Here is a 21,836-nt window from a genome sequence, read left to right as displayed (position 1 = left end):
ATCCTTCTAAGGAAGTATAGTCGGTAAATAAGAAACCATGAATCAGTTCATCCCGCTTAAATATTTTCCTAATTGTGGAATTGTTTCTCTAATTCTCTAACCCACTCCACAGAAGAACTAGGACTATTAATTTATTTAACAGTGATAAGCAAAATGGACAAGTTTCAATTCACGTGCATTTTTGTGAAATTAATGCTAAAGTTCGTTTTGTAGGTGATTTAGCAATCGAGTTTTTCTGGGGGTTTCTTTGGTGTGGAAAATGAGGAATACTGCTCCATAAAGCCCAGTTTACACTTCTATGTTTGCCTGTGTTCGTTTTCGCAGCTGCGTAAAGCATTTCATTTGTACCACACTGGTAAAATCAATTCTACTTCTGCCTCTCATTCAAGTCACCGTAGACGCAGAGAGAACAAAACCAAGAATAGAATTAATAACAAAATGCAGCAAAATAATATTTGAAAAGCAAGAAAAATAATTAAATAAAGTTAAAGACATATTGGAGCCAGGGACAGAACTCTGGCTGAGACATAACAGCGTGATGGACTGGCACTGGGAACAGCAAACCCCATGAAATCAAATATGGCAGCTCTAATCCATCATCTGGTGGGGAACAGACACCGTGGAGGAATCATTTGTGTCGGGTTCACTCCTCTCCAGTTCATGTCCCTACACAGAGAGGCAGGCCACAAACCCGGGGCTTTGGAGGCAGAGGTGGATGCTTATGCAGCGTCGCTACAGGGGATCTCCCCTCACTGCATCCAGGTGTCAGGGTCCATCGATGGCTCTCCATCTCAGCCTTGCCCTGTTCTCACTTCTTCTTCAGTCTGTGGTCTCCAAATCAGAGCTCACGGTCAAATCCCGTAGCGAATGTGTTCCCTGTAGGTCAGGATCAAGCAGCGCCCCCAAGTGGAGCGATTCAAGCAATTCTGGAAAAGAAAAACTTCATTTATGTAACAAGCAAAAAGCCGCAGGAAAAAACAAAAAAAAAAAGAAAAAACATTTAAATATTTTATGTAAACATCAAAACTGAGAGCTAAAATAGAAAGCAGTAGGAATTTATTGATTTCTTGCTTTTATTATTTATTTATGTATTTCCTATTCTTTTTTATCTTCTTGGCAAGTGGGCCTCCCAAAACGAAAAAAAAAAAAGCTTTAAATGTAAATTAACATCAATTTTTTTTTTCGTTTTCCTCTAACGTCTTATGGTCCCATAATGAAGAAATGAATGACTTGCTTGGCGGCGGCATGGCAAGCTGTTTCATCGTGGAAATGTAACTGTGCATTAATTTAGCTGTTTTACAGCGCCCCACGCATACAGCATTACCCGGCACGTGGACATCTGCTCCAAGCTAAGAGGCTCACTAGCTCACCACAAGCAGCCCAAACTTCAGACCTGTGCTTCATCTGTGCCACTCACTAAAGCAGATGCCCGCTCCTCATCACATTACATTTTGAAGACGCCTTTACTTAGTCTCTAACCCCTGTGGGAATATGACAATCATTCACCACTAGGTGCTCTTAACACTTCTGGATGGGTATCCTGGCCAGGATCGAGGAGGATTTCGTGCCCAGTCAAGAAGCCATGATGGGAGGATGGCCAGATTCCAGACACTACCCACCTAGGGGGCACCTTAGAATTCCCGTCCTGACTTGGGATACCAGAAGGAAAGATGGACTGGTGAGAGCAGGAGGCCTGAGGTGGAGGGCAGTTCATCTTCCAGATTAACAAGTGGCAGTGTCCTTCACAAGTAATCTCACTTTTGACACCCGCATGTGACGGTGCAGGTTGGCTTCACACTTCCAGTTCCTTCCGGGAGTTTCTTGAACCCGCTACCTCCAATAACATACCGGAGGGTGGAGCCTGGCAGATGAGGACACAACACACAAAGCAAAGGGTAGGCAGGAGTGAAAGTGACCCTGTGCTTAAACTGGTATTCAAAAGTGCAATGCATCAAAACTTCCATAAATAAATAAATAATCCTTTAAATCAGTAAAAGTCAAGTTAAAATCTAGAATTAAACCAGAATGCGTAAAAATAGATTCTGCTTAGGATAGGGTTGCTAGATGTCCCTTATATATGGGACATGTCCCATATTTGATCATTTTGTCCCCTGTCTCATACTGACCTTTCAGGGACACCCAAATGTCCCGTATTTAGTTCATTTTCAAATTTCATAATAAAAATATATTTTTTACTACCTTCTTACGGTACTTAGTTGTAACTTTATATGTAATTATACTTTCTTATCTCAGATTCTCTTGATGAAAATAACCCAAATGTAACGAGGACACGAGTGTTTGCTGCCTGTTTGCAGCTCGTTCAGTTGCTCTGGCTGGCTGAGGACGTGACACTCTTACCGTTGTGCTCTCCAGTCGCGCGGCTGTGCAGTTCTGGATCAGCATTGCCACATACAGTGACGGTCAACAAAGGGTGTTGGTACTACTTGCCAGGGCCCACTTTTTTTCTAACTGCCTGTATTAAAAAATAATAATATATCTCTATTGTCTGTATTAAATAAATGATATCAAATGATTTCACTTTTACAGAATTTTTTTTTTTAGTTTGTTAAATAATTTTCAAATGATTTTACTTTTGTTTTCCTCATAACCCATTAAAATGCTTGCTTTATGTTTTTAACTCATGTCTCTACTTTTATAGAATATATTGGTCTGGGTGTGTAGGGGACATGTATAAATTTACATATATAGTAATATAGAGATTTTAAAAGACGTCTAGACGAGAGCAGGCCATTCCAACCAACAAAGCTTTTTATTTTTATTTTCTTTTTTCTTTTTAATATTTTTCTGTGCTCTCTGCAGCAGAATACCTAAGACTTTGATTTTGGGGGAATCTGATGAGGGTGGATCTGGGCAGAGTGGTATCTAGTGCCAGGCACCTGACCTCTGCCAGTACCCTTGTTGTCGTAGGAATTAAATGGTTCAGCAAACTGTTTAATGGGAATTATCAAATACTTTAAAAAATCTATTGTTAATTTAAATTTTTTTATACATTTATTTCTCCTAATGCAGCATTTTCCGGATGTTTTCAGCGGACAGAAAAAGAGTAGAAACTGCTCTTGAATCCTGTAACCTCCCTTCTGGCAGGGTAAGGCCCTTATTATTTGTGTCTCTCAAGAACCTTTAATGTATCCATTTATTAAAATTTTTATATACAGTACTGTGCAAAAGTTTTAGGCAGGTGTGAAAAAATGCTGTAAACAAAGAATGCTTTCAAAAATGGAAGTGTTAATCATTTATTTTCATCAATCAACAAAATGCAGTGAATGAACAAAAGAGAAATCGAAATCAAATCAATATTTGGTGTGACCACCCTTTGCCTTCAAAACAGCATCAATTCTTCTAGGTACACTTGCACAGAGTTTTTGAAGGAACTCGGCTGGTAGGTTGTTCCAAACATCTTGGAGAACTAACCCCAGATCTTCTGTGGATGTAGGCTTCCTCACATCCTTCTGTCTCTTCATGTAATCCCAGACACACTCGATGATGTTGAGATCAGGGCTCTGTGGGGGCCATACCATCACTTACAGGACTTCTTGTTCTTCTTTATGCTGAAGATAGTTCTTAATGACTTTGACTGTATGTTTGGTGTCGTTGTCCTGCTGCAGAATAAATTTGGGGCCAATCATACGCCTCCCTGATGGTACTGCATGATGGATAAGTATCTGCCTGTACTTCTCAGCATTGAGAACACCATTAATCCTGACCAAATCTCCAACTCCATTTGCAGAAATGCAGCCCCAAACGTTCAAGGAACCTCCACCATGCTTCACTGTTGCCTGCAGACACTCATTATTGTACCGCTCTCCAGCCCTTCGACGAACAAACTGCCTTCTGCTACAGCCAAATATTTCATCATCTCATCAGTCCAGAGCACCTGCTGCCATTTTTCTGCACCCCAGTTCCTATGTTTTTCGTGCATACTTGAGTCTCTTGGCCTTGTTTCCACATCGGAGGTATGGCTTTTTGGCTGCAACTCTTCCATAAAGACCACTTCTGGCCAGATTTCTCCGGACAGTAGATGGGTGTTCCTGGGTCCCACTGGTTTTTGCCAGTTCTGAGCTGATGGCACTGCTGGACATCTTCTGATTTCGAAGGGTAATAAGCTTGATGTGTCTTTCATCTGCTGCACTAAGTTTCCTTGGCCGACCACTGCGTCTACGATCCTCAACGTTGCCCGTTTCTTTGTGCTTCTTCAAAAGAGCTTGAACAGCACATCTTGAAACCCCAGTCTGCTTTGACATCTTTGTCTGGGAGAGACCTTGCTGATGCAGTAGAACTACCTTGTGTCTTGTTGCTGTGCTCAATCTTGCCATGACATGAAACTGTCTTCCACAACCTTGGTAGCAGAGTTTGGCTGTTCCTCACCTAGTTTGAAGCCTCCTACACAGCTGTTTCTGTTTCAGTTAATGACTGTGTTTCAACCTACGTGTGACATTGATGATCATTAGCACCTGTTTGGTAGAATTGGTTGATCAGACACCTGACTAGAATCCTACAAAATCCCTGACTTTGTGCAAGTGGACCTATAAGAATTGATGCTGGTTTGAAGGCAAAAGGTAGGAACACCAAATATTGATTTGATTTCGATTTTTCTTTTGTTCGCTCACTTTGCATTTTGTAAATTGATAACAATAAACAATCACTATTTATATTTCTGAAAGCATTCTTTGTTTACAGCATTATTTCACACCTGCCTAAAACTTTTGCACAGTACTGTACATATAAAATTAAAATTATAAAAATAAGTTTGAGAAGAACTGGCTATTGAGCCCACCTTAACTTGTTAAATATCCTTCAGTGAAGGTTTCCAAGTCTGCTAAGCCCTTCTGTCTACCACTCTGCTTATGTTGTGTGTCTGTGGTGCTCCCTGTGAATTTACTCTTAGTGATTTTTAATCCTTTAAATCACCACATACAATTTCTTGTATTAGGAATTGGTCAGTTTTTGTATACCCCAACTTACCTCCCAGAGAGGGTCAGAGTGCAGGGCCAGCGCCCCTGAAGCAATTGCAGGTTAAGGGCCTTGCTCAAGGGCCCACCAGAGTAGCATTCATTCTGTCACTGCCGTAATTTGAATCGGCAACCTTAGAGTTACCAGCCCAGATCCTTTAGCCATAGAAGTCCCACTCCACCAAATGAGCTTCAATCAGTGATCTCTAGTGAAAGAACTCCATTCAAAGTAACTGACAGTGGTGTTCTGGCAGGTGGTCACTGTGCCCCCTCTTTTACTAAAGCAGTTGAGGTTAATTTTTTTAACAAAGTAGTTTCATGCCAAGAAAGAGCACCACAGATGTGATGTTTGCTCTGAGGGTATTAATGGAGAAGTACAGAGAAGGCCAGAAGGAGTTGCATTGCGTCTTTGTGGACCTGGAGAAAGTAAATGACAAGGTGAGTGAGAGGAGCTGTGGTATTGTATGAGGAAGTCAGGAGTGGCAGAGAAGTATGTGAGATTGGTACAGGCTATGAAGTGTGACAGTGGTGAGGTCTGCGGTGGGAGTGACGGAGGTGGGATTACATCAGGGATTGGCTCTGAGCCCTATCCTGGAGAAGTGGATATCTGCGGATATAATCACATTTACGTAGAATTCTGTGCCCGAGTCATGTTTGGGGTTAACACCAAGAAGGTTAAGGTTTAAAACTGTAATGTGCCTTTTATTATTCAACCAGCAAAATACCCGCGCTTTGCAGCGGCAAAGTTCTGCTTTAAAATTTTTATTAAGAAGAAAAGTAAACCTTTTTAAACTGAGGGAAAATATACCAATAATTATTTGTTAAGGATCTCTTTGTATAGCACGTTGTCAGTTCGGCCCTCCGGTTGTAATATGACCAAGCAGTGCCCTGAGCTTACTCTTGAGCATGCAACGTATAGTTGGCCATGTGAAAAGCAATCTCGCCTCAAATCAATGCCAACCTTTTGTAGGGTCTGTCCCTGAGACTTATTAATTGTCATTGCGACGCAGAGCCTTACTGGAAATTGGAGGCGTTTGAATTGAAATGGGTTTCATCGATAACTTCGCATCCAGCTTTTGAGAGTTGAAACATTCATAAACATCAAAGTGTCCACTACTCAAATCGTCACCTGTGAATCTAAGATGTTTAAGAGGCATTGGCGGTTGTCCAAAGGTGAAAAATATTTGGCCATTTCGGTACACTTGAAAGCAACAACCGAACAATTCAGCGGCAGCCATCAACTCACATGCAGATCCATAGGTGAAGGGCTTAAGCATTTCATTCTTCTAGTGCTCCTGTGTAGTGTAATTATCTCCTGTACCGTCATCAGTCCACACCTTGAACCTGTCCCAGTCATTCAATACATAAGACACAATGTTCCTCTGAATATCAAGAGTGAGCCTGATATGGCCGTGTAATATGTAATACAGAGAATGGAAAAGGCAGTCGCCATCTCCGGGCATGGAAACCATTCAGTAAGTGACAGTTCTTTGATCGATGGTGATTACCTCGATAGACATGTTAATGGGGGTACAGTTGGAACGATAAAGGAAATGGGTACCTGAACAATGTAAACTAAGTCTAAAATACCTACACAATAACTATAATCATAATAAATGAACAATAAAACAGTGGAGAAGCCGTGGATTAAATAAGAAGGCTGCAGTTATCAGCAGGGAGACGTGAATACCGTGGCGAAGCAAGGACGGGGATGAAGTGACCGGAGCAACGAACAGCCTTATACAGTATAGGCAGGCAGCCAAGTACGTGGGAGGCCGGGGGACGCAGGACCCAACGCGGCTCACACAGCGACCGAGCTGCAGGCTATGGACGTATATACGTACATAAGTAGGATTCAGTTAGCGTTGGGAACCTGCGTACCAAATTTCTTGAAGATGGGCCCATAAGTAACAAAGACAGTTGGAAAGTTAAATATGGCAGCCGACAGTGGCGTCATACCACCGAAATAAGTGCGTACATCGGTTTCAGTTAGCACAGGGAAGCCGCCTACCAAATTTTGTGAAGATGGGGCCATAAATAAGAAAGTTTAACATGGCGGACATTGTCAACAATTATGAGCGTTATGCGTAGAATTTCAAAATGAAACCTGCTTAACTTTTGTAAGTAAGCTGTAAGGAACGAGCCTGGTAAATTTCAGCCTTCTACCTAAACGGGAAGTTGGAGAATTAGTGATGAGTTAGTCAGTGGGGGCTTTGCCTTTTATTAGTATAGATTTAAACAGGCACTGTGAACTTGACATAAAATACAACTGTAATAAGCCACGGGCAGCACGGTGGCACAGTGGGTAGCACTGCTGCCTCATAGTTAGGAGACCCGGGTTCGCTTCCCGGGTCCTCCCTGCGTGGAGTTTTCATGTTCTCCCCGTGTCTGCGTGGGTTTCCTCCCACAGTCCAAAGACATGCAGGTTAGGTTGATTGGTGATCCTAAATTGTCCCTGGTGTGTGCTTGGTGTGTGTGTGTGCTCTGCGGTGGGCTGGCGCCCTGCCTGGGGATTTGTTGCTGCCTTTTGCCCTGTGTTGGCTGGGATTGGCTCCAGCAGACCCCCGTGAACCTGTGTTAGAATGTAGCGGGTTGGAAGATGACTGACTGACTGTAATAAGCCAGTCGTGTAAAGAATCGATTGAGAGTGTTGACTCCATTGCCATCTTTATATGGGTAATAAGCCACGGCCAGGTCCTTGATACTACAGCTGAAAAGGAGTGGCAGGAAGCCCTCGAGTTCACCACTCCCTTATTTTCCACAGAAACAATACTCGGCTAACGGGCATCAATTCCCCATGCAGTGCTTTCAGGCTGCCACTTCCTCTGACCTGTTAGGCCCAACATGACGGTGCCACATGGGTCACGGCACCACACGTTTTGAGAACAGTCATTTACTGATTGTCTGGTGGAATCCTGGCAGCAGTGGGATATCTCAGATCAGTTATCGCAACGGAATCCGATCTGTTGTCAGATTGTGAAACATGAGGACCACGAGTACAGACAGTCCAAAAAAATGCTAAAATGTTATTTAGTGTTCACCATGCTTTGTCATTTTAGCGTACTGAGTGTCGTTTGATGAGGGAAAAAATTAATTTAATGAGTTGAGCACAGGGCTGCAACATAACAAAATGTGAAGAAAGTGAAGAGAGGGGTCTGAAGACTTTCTGAAGGCGTTGAATATGCAGTCTATATCTAACACACACACACTCTCTCTCTCTCTCTGTGTGTAATATATTATAAAATAGTATATATATATATATATATATATATATATATATATATATATATATATATATATATATACACACACATATACATACACATAAACTAGCTGTGTTACCTATCTAAGATGGACTGAAATTTAAGTAATCGATGTGGACCTCAGCATTAACGTGTGCAGTGCACCTTCCATTGGAATGAACTTTGCAAAGCATTGTAGCAATCAAATGCAATGCATTTTTCATTCCAACACAGGGCACATCACAAATATTTATTAACAGTAACATAGTGATAAAACGCATAACTGAAAACGTTTGCGCCATCTGCCACCTTCTGGAATGGTGAATGCAATGCAGTTTGTTACTAAAAATGTCTCTGGTGTGCCATCTTTTGGAATGAAAAATGCAGTACGTTTTAATACTACAAATGTTTGTGACGTACCATCTGTTGGAATGACAGGGGCATAGCAACCAGACAAGTCGCTTCACCTGGCTGTGCTCGGATTGGAAAAACAAAAGAAACGGAACCAATTGTATCTCTCAAATGTTGTAATTCACCTTGGGTAATGGTATCAGGCCAATAATATGTAATAATATATATGAAATATGATAGGTGTGAAGGGTGTGATATACAGGTTATGATAGATAGATAGATAGATAGGTAGATAGATAGATAGATAGATAGATAGATAGATAGATAGATGTGAAGGGCATATTATAATAGATATGAAAGGCACTATATGATAGATAGATAGATAGATATGAAAGGCACTGAATGATAGATAGATAGATAGATAGATAGATAGATAGATAGATAGATAGATATGAAGGGCATATTATAATACATAGATATGAAAGGCACTATATAATAGATAGATAGACATATATATGAAAGAAACTAAAAGATAGATAGATAGATAGATAGATAGATAGATATGAAAGGCACTATATGATAAATAGATAGATATGAAAGAAACTAAAAGATAGATAGATAGATATGAAGGGCATATTATAATAGATAGATATATATGAAAGAAATTAAAAGATAGATAGATAGATAGATATGAAGGACATATTATAATAGATAGATATGAAGGGCATATTATAATAGATAGATATGAAAGAAAATAACTAATAGATAGATAGATAGCGTAGTTGGCAGGATTAGATAGCTAGATAGATATGAAAGTCATTATATGATTGATAGAACATTAGAACAGTTAGATGAGAACAGGCCTTTCAGCCCAACAAAGCCCGCCAGTCATATCCACACAGTCACTAAAGTGTGGCACAGATTAGGTGGCGCAGTAGTTAGCACTGCTGCATGAAGAATTCAGCATTCTGAGTTCAAATACTGTACTCAGTAGTTTTCCAAATGGAGTTTGCATGTTCTCCCAAAGACCCGTGCGTTAGGTTAACTTGTGATTTTTAAGGCTCTTAATAATTAATAATCATCATCATCTAAGCAATATGCTGAAGCAATTAAAAGGGCAGATACATTGTTGGACGATACCATAAAAACTGTTGAGTATAATTTGAGGGACGTCATGCTTTGACCATCTAATGTCCTGTGTGCAGTTCTGGTCACCACGGTACAAAAAGGATTGTGATGGACTCGAATGATTAAGCCTGTTTAGTTTCGAGTGGGGAGACTGCATTGGGATCTCATCCAGGTCTTCAAAATTCTCAAAGGCATCCTTGAAGTAAATTCAGCGTAACTCGTTTGTTTTAAAGCATAAATCGTGACATTGAGGCCACCAGTGGAACAGCTGTGGGAATCTGGGGCACACTACCGGGCCACGTATTTAAAGTATAAGACCCCGGATGAGATTGTTGGGACATCTTAGCTATTCGCTAAACAAATGAGCGATAATTGGACTAAATGTTGGCCTTTTTGTTTTCACATTTTTTATTTTCTTATGTAATCCATCCATTCATTATCCAACCCACTATATCTCAACCACAGGGTCACGGGGGGTCCGCTGGAGCCAATCCCAGCCAGCACAGGGCGCAAGGCAGGAAACAAACCCCTGGGCAGGGCGCCAGCCCACCGCAGATCCTCATGTAATGATAATAATAATTAAGATAGTGTTTGATTGTGTCTGTCATGTGCTGCAGTGGCGGCCCTGCTGCCTTTGCGTTAAGGAGACCGGAGTTTGTATCCCAGGTCCTGTCTGTTTGGAGTTCTTCCCGAGTATGTCCAACGACTTTCTGGTTAGGTCAGCGTTTCTCAGCCTTTAAGTATTTGCGACCCGAGTTTTCATAACAGTTTTAATCGCGCCCCCCCTAACATTTTTTTGAAACCCTACTAAAATTTATTCCTATATTTTTTGCTGCTGATACACCCCTACAAGTTTAAAATTTTCCTACGAATAGCGAAATTACGCCACATATGGCATATGGCTCACCCACAGTTTGAGAACTGCTGGGTTAGGTAGACACTACGTTGGCCTGGTCCAGCGGGGATTGGTCCTCTTCCTGGGTTAGGCTCCAGAACCCCCCACCCAGGATAATGTGGGCATAGAGGGTGGGATGGTAGGCTCCTATTTATTCACATGTATGTGCTCTACGTAGACTTACGTCATACTGAGAGGTTACCGCACTATAAAAAGGAAATAATTAACATAATTATTCAATTTGAAGGCAACAAAAATTAAATTACTGAACTTATGGATTTGAGTGTTCCGCACAATATGTCACACTAGAAAGGGTAATTTACAGATTTATAATCTACTTGCTAATCTAAAAAGTCTGAGAAAAATCAATGGTATCAGATATACTAACAGATATAGAGTTAATTGGAAATTCTTATGTGTTTGCTTAACTAAAGAAAATATTTAAGTTGAATCTGTCTGTTGTCATTTTCGCTCCCTTGGCGTTGTCTTTTTTATTTTGCCGGATGGCCCCTGGAGATCAGCAGCGGTGGTGGTGTTGGCCGCCCCAATCGTTCACTGTCAGTGCAGTGCAGCGCAGCACAGCTCGGCCATCGTGTTATCATCAGCTTTCCATTTCTTGTCGGCGAGAGCCTCCGGATTTTTGTAGGTCATGATGAGGAAAGGTCGTCCCTGCCACACAGGGATTGCAGGAAAAGGCGGCAGCAGCAGCACCTTATTATCGCCGGAGCTAATAAACTGGCCGGAATTAGTGCATTGATTACCAGCTTATTACTTTGGGACCAACACATCAGTCAGGCTATAGATTTGCTTTCCATCCTTTATTACACCTGCTATCAGTCGGCCAACTTTCCAGCGTCCTTTTTTTTTTTTCTATTCTATCGAAATTGATTTCTTCTTTGGTCAAGGTGTTTGGAAAATATTTCTAAAAAAAAAAAAATAAAGGAGACCAAACACACGATTTAGAAATGCTTTGTCGGTTTTCCTTCTGTCCCCCACCCCGGGCTGCGGATCATTAGCACACGGACACGTTATACGAAGTGAATTTGTTCTCTCAGTCGAGGCGTAGCCATTCCTCTTCATTACAGGGAGACATCTGGCAGCCTGAAGGTGTTGTAATGTATTTTTAATCCCAAAGGGGGGTTTTGCGGCAACAAGACAACCCCAAAATGACATTTTAAACTTGAGCAAATTGAACTTATTACAGAAAACAAATTTGGAATCCGTATGAAAAAGTACATTTTGTTCCTAATTCGAAAGATGAAATTGTCATATTTCAGACAATGGGGCAATGCTAAACCGCTTCGACTGAAAGAACTCAAAGGTCCGTCTAAACAGATCACGAAACACATCGGAAAAGATCTGAGGAACATCCGCAGACTCGGACAATCCGGAAATGGCCAACGCCTACCTTTACCCCATGACGACGTGTGCCGTACACTTGTGGTCGTCTGAGCCTAGTAACGCAGTAGCCCCCATTAAAAAAGGACCCAAAATGGTGGCTGTTGTGTTAACAGCTTGTTATTATTTAATTACTAGACAAAGAGCCCGTTTCGACAACGTAAGATGAAACGGGCACAAGTGGAATAGTAATAAGTATAAGCACCACATACCTGATATAGGTGTATTGAATGAATGCATAATTGAATCAGAATGCGTAATTAGGCCTCGAGCTGTAGTCGAAATCACCTTTCAGGCCTCTAGAGCTTCAATTGAAGTCGCCTTTCTCTTTGAATTTTTGCAGCCGTAAATTTACCGCCTGCCGCGATGTTGGGGTTGGATGTCGGTCGAAGTCGCCTTTCTCTTTGAATTTTCGCGACCTGCCACGATGTCGGTCTCGTAAGGTTTTTCCGGCAGCTGCGCAGAAGGCGACCGCATTTGGCTTTGGGTGTGCGCAGAAGGCGACTGCGCAATTGGCTTCGGATGGATGTGAGTGAGTGAGTGAGTGAGTGAGTGAGTGAGTGAGTGAGTGAGTGAGGAGGCTGGTGAATTATATATAAGATTATTTTCATATGTCGCTTAAAATATTTATGTACTTTCTCATTAAATATTTATTAATTCTTTGTACTTTGTGGGTGGAGCCCCCAGGAGGCGGGGACTCTCTGACATCATTGCTTCTGTGTGCTCCTCCTGCCTTTATATTCCGGTCATCGAGGAGGACCCAGCAGTGTGTCATTGAGTTGATATGGAGTTTCTTTAATGAGTGTGATATATGGCCGGCAGTTTCTCCCGGCCAATACCCCCAAGCCGCCAGATGGAGCCCTCCCTGCAACATGGAGGAGCCCCGAATTCCAGCAGGGCATCATGGACCTTGGAGTTTTAATTCACAGCCCTGCTGGATACTGTGGGGGCCACCAGGGGACGCTGCAGGGAGGCTCAGGGACTTATATTTTCCGTATAACCCGGCAGTACTTCCCAGTCACGGGGACAGAGGAAATGACGTACTTCCGGGCTGAAGAAAAGGAGTTTTCATCTGACCCGGAAGTGCTGGGAAATCGCACTGACTGAGGGATAGAAGTACTTCCAGGTCAAGAGATATAAAAGGACTGTGGGAAACCCCAGCAAGTTGAGCCGAGTTGGGAGGAAGGGTGACTGAGATGCTGGGAGTGGAGGATTAGGAATTGTATTGTATTGATTATTGATTTATTGAGTATTGTGGAGTGTAGGTGCTTTGTGCACATTGCTATTATAATAAAAATTCATTATTGGACTTTTACCTGGTGTCTGACGTGTGGCCTGAGGGTTCAAGGGGACGACAGTTCCCCCATCTGTCACATGAGTTTTGCTTTTTCTTTGGATTCACATTTTTTTTGTGACGTATTTGCTTTTGTGTTATCTTTTGAGGAACATCCTTTTGCCCTTATTCTTTATTTAACATTTCTGTTAGTAACATCCCAATTCATAAATATTCCTATTTGGATCATCGCTTCAAGTTTTACAGTTTTCTGAACCTTATAAGACTTTCTAAAATATGTTTTGGAACTCTGATTGTATTTTGAACTTTCAAAGCCAGTTCCCCATTGGTAGAGAAACTTGGCCTTACATGGACCCTCGAAGATCGGTTTGTGCTGCTGTGCACTGGCACACCAGAGACCCACACCAGACCCACAGACCCCCGGCTTCAGTGACCTGTACACCAATTTGACAGACAGACAAATGGAGACATAAGTTAGCATGTGACTGTTTTCGTTTTTCATGATGCGGTGAATTAAAAAAGTTGAAAATTGTTTATTTTTTTGCTGCCACGTCTTTTGTATTTTTCTACTAGTACTATCGGCTTTGCTATGGTGATCTATCCCTGAATGTGTGACCACATTAACAGCAAAACACACACCCCTTACACATGCAAGATTTAAAAGAGTGTGGGGTGCAAATATAATTGTAAAAAAAAATATATATGTATATGTATATATATATATACACCTGGTATTTGAATGGCTATATTTATTTTGATTTTGCTTTGCATTTAAAATTTGACCATTGATTGGTTTGCATTTTTTTTGTTGCAAACATTAGCACTCGTTTTACAAATCCCACACCAAATTTCAGATAACGCAGACATTTGCACTGCATTTTTCATTCCAACAGATGGTGCATCACAAACATTAACACTCATTTTACAAATCCCATACAGAATGGCATATAACAGAGGCATACTATATGCACTGCATTTGTCATACCAACAGATGGTGCACCACAAACATTAACACTCATTTTACAAATCCCATACCTAATGGCATATAACAGAGGCAAACTGTATGCACCGCATTTGTCATTCCAACAGATGGCACATCACAAATATTTTTAGTAATAAAATGCATTGTCTTTGCCATTCCAGTAGATGGTTTATCACAAACCTTAATGCTGCTTTTATGAATCCCATTCAAAATGGCATATAACAGAAACCTACACATTGCATTTGTTATTCCAACAGATGGCATATCACAAACATTAACCATGCCTTTATGAATCCAATGCCAAATGGTATATAACAGACATACAGTATTATATTTTTTGACGCAACATCTTTGTATTTTTCTACTGGCACTGTTGACCATTGCTAAGGTGATCTATCCCTGAATGCATGGCCACATAAAAGCAAACTGCACACACTTTGCAAATACGAGATTAAGAGAGTTTTTCCTGCAAATACAATTCTTGTAATAAAAAAAATACATTTGGATGGATTTAATTATTTTGATTTTATTTTGCGTTTTTAATTTGACGATCAATCAGTGTGTATTTTTTGCAAATATTGACCTTGCGTTTATGAATCGATTATTAAATGATGTATAACAGAGACATATGCAATGTGTTCGTCTTTCCAACAGATGGCACATCACAAACAGTTTTAGCAATAAAGTGCACCGCATTTGCTGTTCCAGTAGGTGCCATATCACAAATATTAGCACTGCTTTTACAAATCTCATACCAAATACAGTAGTATATAACAAAGACATTTGTTTTGCATTTGTCATTCCAACAGATGGCACATCACCAACATTTACACTGCTTTTTTATAAGACACATATGCATTGTATTTGAAAGTAGACTTTTGACTCGGTGTCTTTTGTATTTTTCTACTGGCACTGTCGACTTTTAAGCGATCACATCGGCCGTTGCTAAGGTGGTCTATCCCTGAATGCACGAATACATAAAGAGCAAAGCACACCCCAATTACACATGCAAGATTAAAAGAGTGTGAGGTGCAAATATAATTCTTCCAAAAGAATGGCTTTATTTATTTTGATTATACTTTGTGTTTTTAATTTGACGATCGATCGGTTCGCATTGTTGAAAAAACAGGCACGGTCGTAATCAGTAGAAAACTCAAAATCAAACCCAATAAAATGGTTTTTGAATCCATCATGTAGGACGGCCAGCCGTAGTGTTTATTGACTGTATATTGTCATGTCAACGACGACATTGGCCATGACTTCCACCGTTTGGCAATCGTGAATTACGTTGGCACCCAGTGTCAACAAAATTGCGGCACGGTATCTTTTAAAAAGGAAGACGCTAATAAATGTGCATTCCCAAGATAATTTGCTTACCAGGAGGTTCTCAATTTCTATTTCTGTATTCCCTCTCTTGCACGGAATGATAAAAGACAGTCCGGGAATGACTCCAAGTAAAGTGTCGCTGTTTCTTTCCGAGGCGGTGCAGGTGGATATCCCACTGTAGCAGAGTCCGATTCAGCCAGCATTGGGGTATGGGGGTCCGTGTGTCTATCTGTCTGTTGAACAAAAAAATATTCTGAAGAACAGTCATTGGTGAGAAATTTTTCTTTTTGTGATTTACTAATAGCAGCTTTGTAAGCAGGAAGCTTACAAAGACAAAACCATTTGGGCCTCATTGTCTCGGCGTAATTGACAAATTGCAAATTGTGGTGGCTGCAAGTTGTTTGGCAGATTTTATGCTCTATTAAAGCCATCACGGTGATGTTCATTTTGATGATTGCATGCTTGATTGAGTCGGCCTTCTTCCTTGATTTCTTTCAAACATTTGATTAGCAAAAATGCGGGGCTTCAATTTTGCTTTCCTTCTTTAATGGTAATCTGATCAATGGCGTCAGTCAGAAATATTGGGCGGATCACTACGAGGTGAATTATGATGTGGCTAAGGCAACAGCTGACGTGTTTTTATTCTTTAATGTGTTTTGCTGATTCCGGCTCGGAGCGAAACAAGGAGGCTGCTGCACTGAGTGCTCAGCAAAGGATGTGTGAAGCCAACATCTAATTGGTGTGCAGTAAGAGGGGGGAAACGTGATGGATGGGACCCTCCAGTGAGCCTCATGCAGCAGTCTGCAGGGAATAACCGTGGAGGATATGAGCGGGTTCAGACGGCTGGCTTGAGGGAATGCGGGCAGAGGGGGGATGAGCAGCCCCTTTACGCCACCAACACATAAAATAAAGCTGCAAAAAGAGCACAGGATGAACTGTCCAATGTGACCACACACACGGGATACCCCGTTGGATAATGCTGTTAAGTTTCTGTCTGACTAGAGGGAAAACTCCAGTTTGTGTGTCTAACCTCAGGGTCTCAATGATTATCCAGCTCAGAAAAGGGCAAGAAGTGGGAGGGGCAGTGGGTGCCCGATGATGTCACGCATCGTCTATGTCAGTCAAGCTCTTCCTGCCTGAGGGGGTGAGGATTTCTCTCTTATTCTGCAAAATTGACTGTGTTATTGGGGGATTGAATGAGACTCCCCATACCCATTACTAGATTGGCCTACTCCAGCCCCTTAAGCTTAACACACACACACACACACACACACACATGTGTGATTCCCACACTGCCAGTCACTCTGTAGTGTCAGGAAGTGCACATTGAATGACTTTGCTTACCCAAATAAATTTTAATTATTCTGTTGTCTGCCTTCAACAGCAACCATGACTAAAGTGTTAATAAGAGGATACATGTTTGTGTGTCTGTCTGTGTGACTGTCAGTTTGCTGTGTCTCAGCCATTCCAAAAGATGGTGCACCTCAAGCATTTTTAGTAAAATTAAAAAAATGCATTGCATGTGTCATGCCATGTTTGTGATGGCATGTCACAAACATTAACACTGCTTTTACAAATCCCATACCAAATGACAAATATTAGAGACTTATGCACTGCATAGGTCATTCCAATAGATGGTGCATCACAAACATTTTTGTTATTAAATGCATTGCATTTGTCATTCCCATAGGCAGCACATCACAAACATTAGCACTGCTTTTATGATGCCCATGGCATATAACAGAGACATTTGTATTACATTTGTCATTCCAACAGATGGCACTTCTCAACCATTAACACTGCTTTCATGAATTCCATACCCAAATGGCATAGAAGAGACATATACATTAGATTTGTCATTTCAACAGATGGTGCATCGCAAACATTTTCAGTAATAAAATGCATTGCATTTGAAATTTTAACAAATGGTGCATCACAAACATTTTCAGTAATATAAAGCATTGCCTTTGTCATTTCAACAGATGGTGCATCACAAATATTTTCAGAAATAAAAAGCACTGCATTTGTCATTTCAACAGATGGTGCATCACAAACATTTTCAGTAATAAAAAGCACTGCATTTGTAATTTCAACAGATGGTGCAACACAAACATTTTCAGTAATAAAATGCATTGCATTTGTCCTTTCAACAGATGGTGCATCACAAACATATTCAGTAATAAAAAGCATTGCATTTGTCCTTTCAACAGATGGTGCATCACAAACATTTTCAGTAATAAAATGCATTGCATTTGCCATTCCAACAAATGGTGCATCACAAACATGTTCAGTAGTAAAATGCATTGCATTTATCATTCCAACAGATGGTGCATCACACACATTAGCATTTCCTTTACAAATCCCTTACCAAATGGTATATAACAGAGATATGTATATTGCATAGTGCACTGCAAATTTTAATGCTGAGATATACGTCGATTATTTAGATTTCAGGCGGCACAGTGGCGCAGTGGGTAGCACTGCTGCCTCGCAGTTAGGAGACCTGGGTTCGCATCCCGAGTCCTCCCTGCATGGAGTTTGCATGTTCTCCCCTTGTCTGCATGGGTTTCTTCCAGGTGCTCCGGTTTCCTCCCACAGTCCAAAGACATGCAAGTTAGGTGCATTGACGATTTTAAATTGTCCCTAGTGAGTGCTTGGTGTGTGGGTGTGTGTGTGTGTGTGTGTGTGCCCTGCGGTGGGCTGCCGGGGTTTGTTTCCTGCTTTGTGCCCTGTGTTGGCTGGGATTGGTTCCAGCAGACCCCCGTGACCCTGAAGTTAGGATATAGCGGGTTGGATAATAGATGGATTTAGATTTCTACCTTAGACGGGTAGCACAGCTAGTTGTTTTTTACTTATTTTCTCTTCTGCTTTGTTCCTTTGAATTGAGGGGCATGTCATTTATCGATGTGTACCCTGATTGCCAGCGTCTCTTTCAGACTGTTAACTTCCATCATTTTGCCACTCATGAGCAGTATACTGGGTTCGGGGTTTATAAGCTTTTTACGTGCAAATGAATAACAAATGAACAAATGTGTTCAAGAGCGGTACACCCAATAACAGCAGCTTGATCAAAGTACGTTTAACGTGAATTGAGAGGTATTTGAGCCTTGGAAAAAATAAACAGTAGAGCACAATTTACACTTTTGCACTCCCACAATTCGACGGCCATTGTTATTAGTTTCTTGAACTTCAATTTTACATTGTTGATTTAAGCAGGAGAATGGAAAGGATGTGGAAGCGAAAAAGAAATTAATTTCAGGCTCTGCTGATCACAGTTTTGCTGTTCAAGTGTACAACTCCAGAACAAATTATTGAAATACAACACCGGGTTAAGGGCTCTTTCCCATACTAATTGCAGTAATCGTGTGTGTATATCTGTTTAACAGGAGTTCTTAAAGTGATACTCCACCCAACAATGAGGTCGTCTTTATCTGTTACTTACCCACCGCTGTTTGTAGTCATGGCCAAGAAAAACAAAAACTTAGGAGTGAAGATGGAAGAGAACACAACAGACTTCTGAGGGGACAAACGCTGATCAATCAGAAGAAAATGTCAGTTGACTCGTGTCCCGTAATCCGGATGTCAGATATCCACTTCTATTTTTGACTAAAATACTCTCAAATAATCTGTTTTAGGGCAGTTGTCTCGGGAACGGCTGGGAAGCGCATGAAATCGGATTGAGCTCTTGAATGTGAGGCCTCCCTCGTCACCTCATTCATTGGTTATTAAGCCACCGCATATTTGGGACATAAGACTGGATGTCAGACACGCGCGCACACACACGCATGCACAAGTAAACTGAGATTTGTTTTTCCTGCATATCTTTTGCTATTGTTTGCTGTCTGCTCATTTTTGATCCCCATAGAAGTCTAATTGTGTCAGGAGCTTTGTTATCAAAGTTCACCAAAAAAGAAAAAACAAATCAAAAGAAAAACACGAGATTAGAGATTTTTCGCATCCATTACTACAAACAACACGAGGTACGTAACAGATACAAAAAAAGAAACGGCATTTCTTGGGGAAGCATCAGGAGTTCAGAAAAAGAGGAGAAAGGGGGTGGGCTGATCCTCTGGGGGCACTCAGGAGAGACTTCTGTGCAGAGCTGCCACACTTTGTGATGTCCCACTTAAATATTTTCTGCTCAAAAATTCTTTATTTACACACACCCACAAACACACTTATATTTTTATATAAACACACACACATATAGAGTGCATCCGGAAAGTATTCCCAGCGCATCACTTTTTCCACATTTTGTTATGTCACAGCTTTATTCCAAAATGGATTCAATTAATTTTTTTCCTCAGAATTCTACACACAACACCCCATAATGACAACGTGAAAAAAGTTTACTTGAGGTTTTTGCAAATTTATTAAAAATAAAAAAACTGAGAAATCCCATGTCCATAAGTATTCACAGCCGTTGCTCAATACTTTGTCGATGCCCCTTTGGCAGCAATTCCAGCCTCAAGTCTTTGTGAATATGATGCCACAAGCTTGGCACACCTATCCTTGGCCAGTTTCGCCCATTCCTCTTTGCAGCACCTCTCGAGCTCCATCAGGTTGGATGGGAAGCGTCGGTGCACAGCCATTTTAAGATCTCTCCAGAGATGTTCAATCAGATTCAAGTCTGGGCTCTGGCTGGGCCACTCAAGGACATTCACAGAGTTGTCCTGAAGCCACTCCTTTGATATCTTGGCTGTGTGCTTAGGGTCGTTGTCCTGCTGAAAGATGAACCGTCGCCCCAGTCTGAGGTCAAGAGCGCTCTGGAGCAGGTTTCCATCCAGGATGTCTCTGTACATTGCTGCAGTCATCTTTCCCTTTATCCTGACTAGTCTCCCAGTCCCTGCCGCTGACAAACATCCCCACAGCATGATGCTGCCACCACCATGCTTCACTGTAGGGATGGTATTGGCCTGGTGATGAGCGGTGCCTGGTTTCCTCCAAACATGATGCCTGGCATTCACACCAAAGAGTTCAATCTTTGTCTCATCAGACCAGAGAATTTTCTTTCTCATGGTCTGAGAGTCCTTCAGGTGCCTTTTGGCAAACTCCAGGCAGGCTGCCATGTGCCTTTTACTAAGGAGTGGCTTCCGTCTGGCCACTCTACCATACAGGCCTGATTGGTGGATTGCTGCAGAGATGGTTGTTCTTCTGGAAGGTTCTCCTCTCTCCACAGAGGACCTCTGGAGCTCTGACAGAGTGACCATCGGGTTCTTGGTCACCTCCCTGACTAAGGCCCTTCTCCCCCGATCGCTCAGTTTAGATGGCCGGCCAGCTCTAGGAAGAGTCCTGGTGGTTTTGAACTTCTTCCACTTACGAATGATGGAGGCCACTGTGCTCATTGGGACCTTCAAAGCAGCAGAAATGTTTCTGTAACCTTCCCCAGATTTATGCCTCGAGACAATCCTGTCTCGGAGGTCTACAGACAATTCCTTTGACTTCATGCTTAGTTTGTGCTCTGACATGAACTGTCAACTGTAGGACCTTCTATAGACAGGTGTGTGCCTTTCCAAATCATGTCCAGTCAACTGAATTTACCACAGGTGGACTCCAATGAAGCTGCAGAAACATCTCAAGGATGATCAGGGGAAACAGGAGGCACCTGAGCTCAATTTTGAGCTTCATGGCAAAGGCTGTGAATACTTATGTACATGGGATTTCTCAATTTTTTTATTTTTAATAAATTTGCAAAAACCTCAAGTAAACTTTTTTCACATTGTCATTATGGGGTGTTGTGTGTAGAATTCTGAGGAAAAAAATGAATTTAATCCATTTTGGAATAAGGCTGTAACATAACAAAATGTGGAAAGTGATGAAGTGCTGTGAATACTTTCCGGATGCACTGTGTATATATATATATATATATATATATATATATATATATATATATATATATATATAGGGGGCTCCACCCCCTGCTCGCTTTGCTCACCCACCCCTAGGATTGGTTAACTGGATATGCAATTTAAAGAGATTATTTTCATTTCATTCATTTTCATCCATTTTTTATTTCTTGATATTTTCCAGTAATAAAGCTGTACTGTAGTGAATGAGTTATTCCCCCTCCCCACTGGCCTGCGGTACATGCCAGCCACTTTGCATCTCTGTGTTGTATTGTGTTGTGAAGATGGGGGCTGAACGCATGCTAAGGAGATGTGGTCACCCCTCTGAAACCCCCTCTTAAATGATGATACAATGGAAAACAAAAAGTTTTTTTTTAACCTCCTCTTTGCTCGATCAGCTGCTG

General features: G+C 41.4%; 1 protein-coding gene across 1 annotated transcript in view; it reads left to right on the top strand.

The window, feature by feature from the left end:
* LOC114666239 (1-phosphatidylinositol 4,5-bisphosphate phosphodiesterase beta-1) overlaps positions 1–21,836 on the top strand; it is a 550,124-nt gene that overhangs the window by 346,045 nt on the left and 182,243 nt on the right. The window contains 1 exon segment of the mRNA XM_051919279.1: positions 3,031–3,106. Within this exon segment, the coding sequence (XP_051775239.1) occupies positions 3,031–3,106 (76 nt within the window).

The sequence above is a fragment of the Erpetoichthys calabaricus genome, chromosome 15 (assembly GCF_900747795.2).
Source record: "Erpetoichthys calabaricus chromosome 15, fErpCal1.3, whole genome shotgun sequence".
NCBI lineage: Eukaryota > Metazoa > Chordata > Cladistia > Polypteriformes > Polypteridae > Erpetoichthys > Erpetoichthys calabaricus.
The sequence above is the reverse complement of the archived record's forward strand: the minus strand, read 5'-3'. Positions and strand labels throughout refer to the sequence as shown.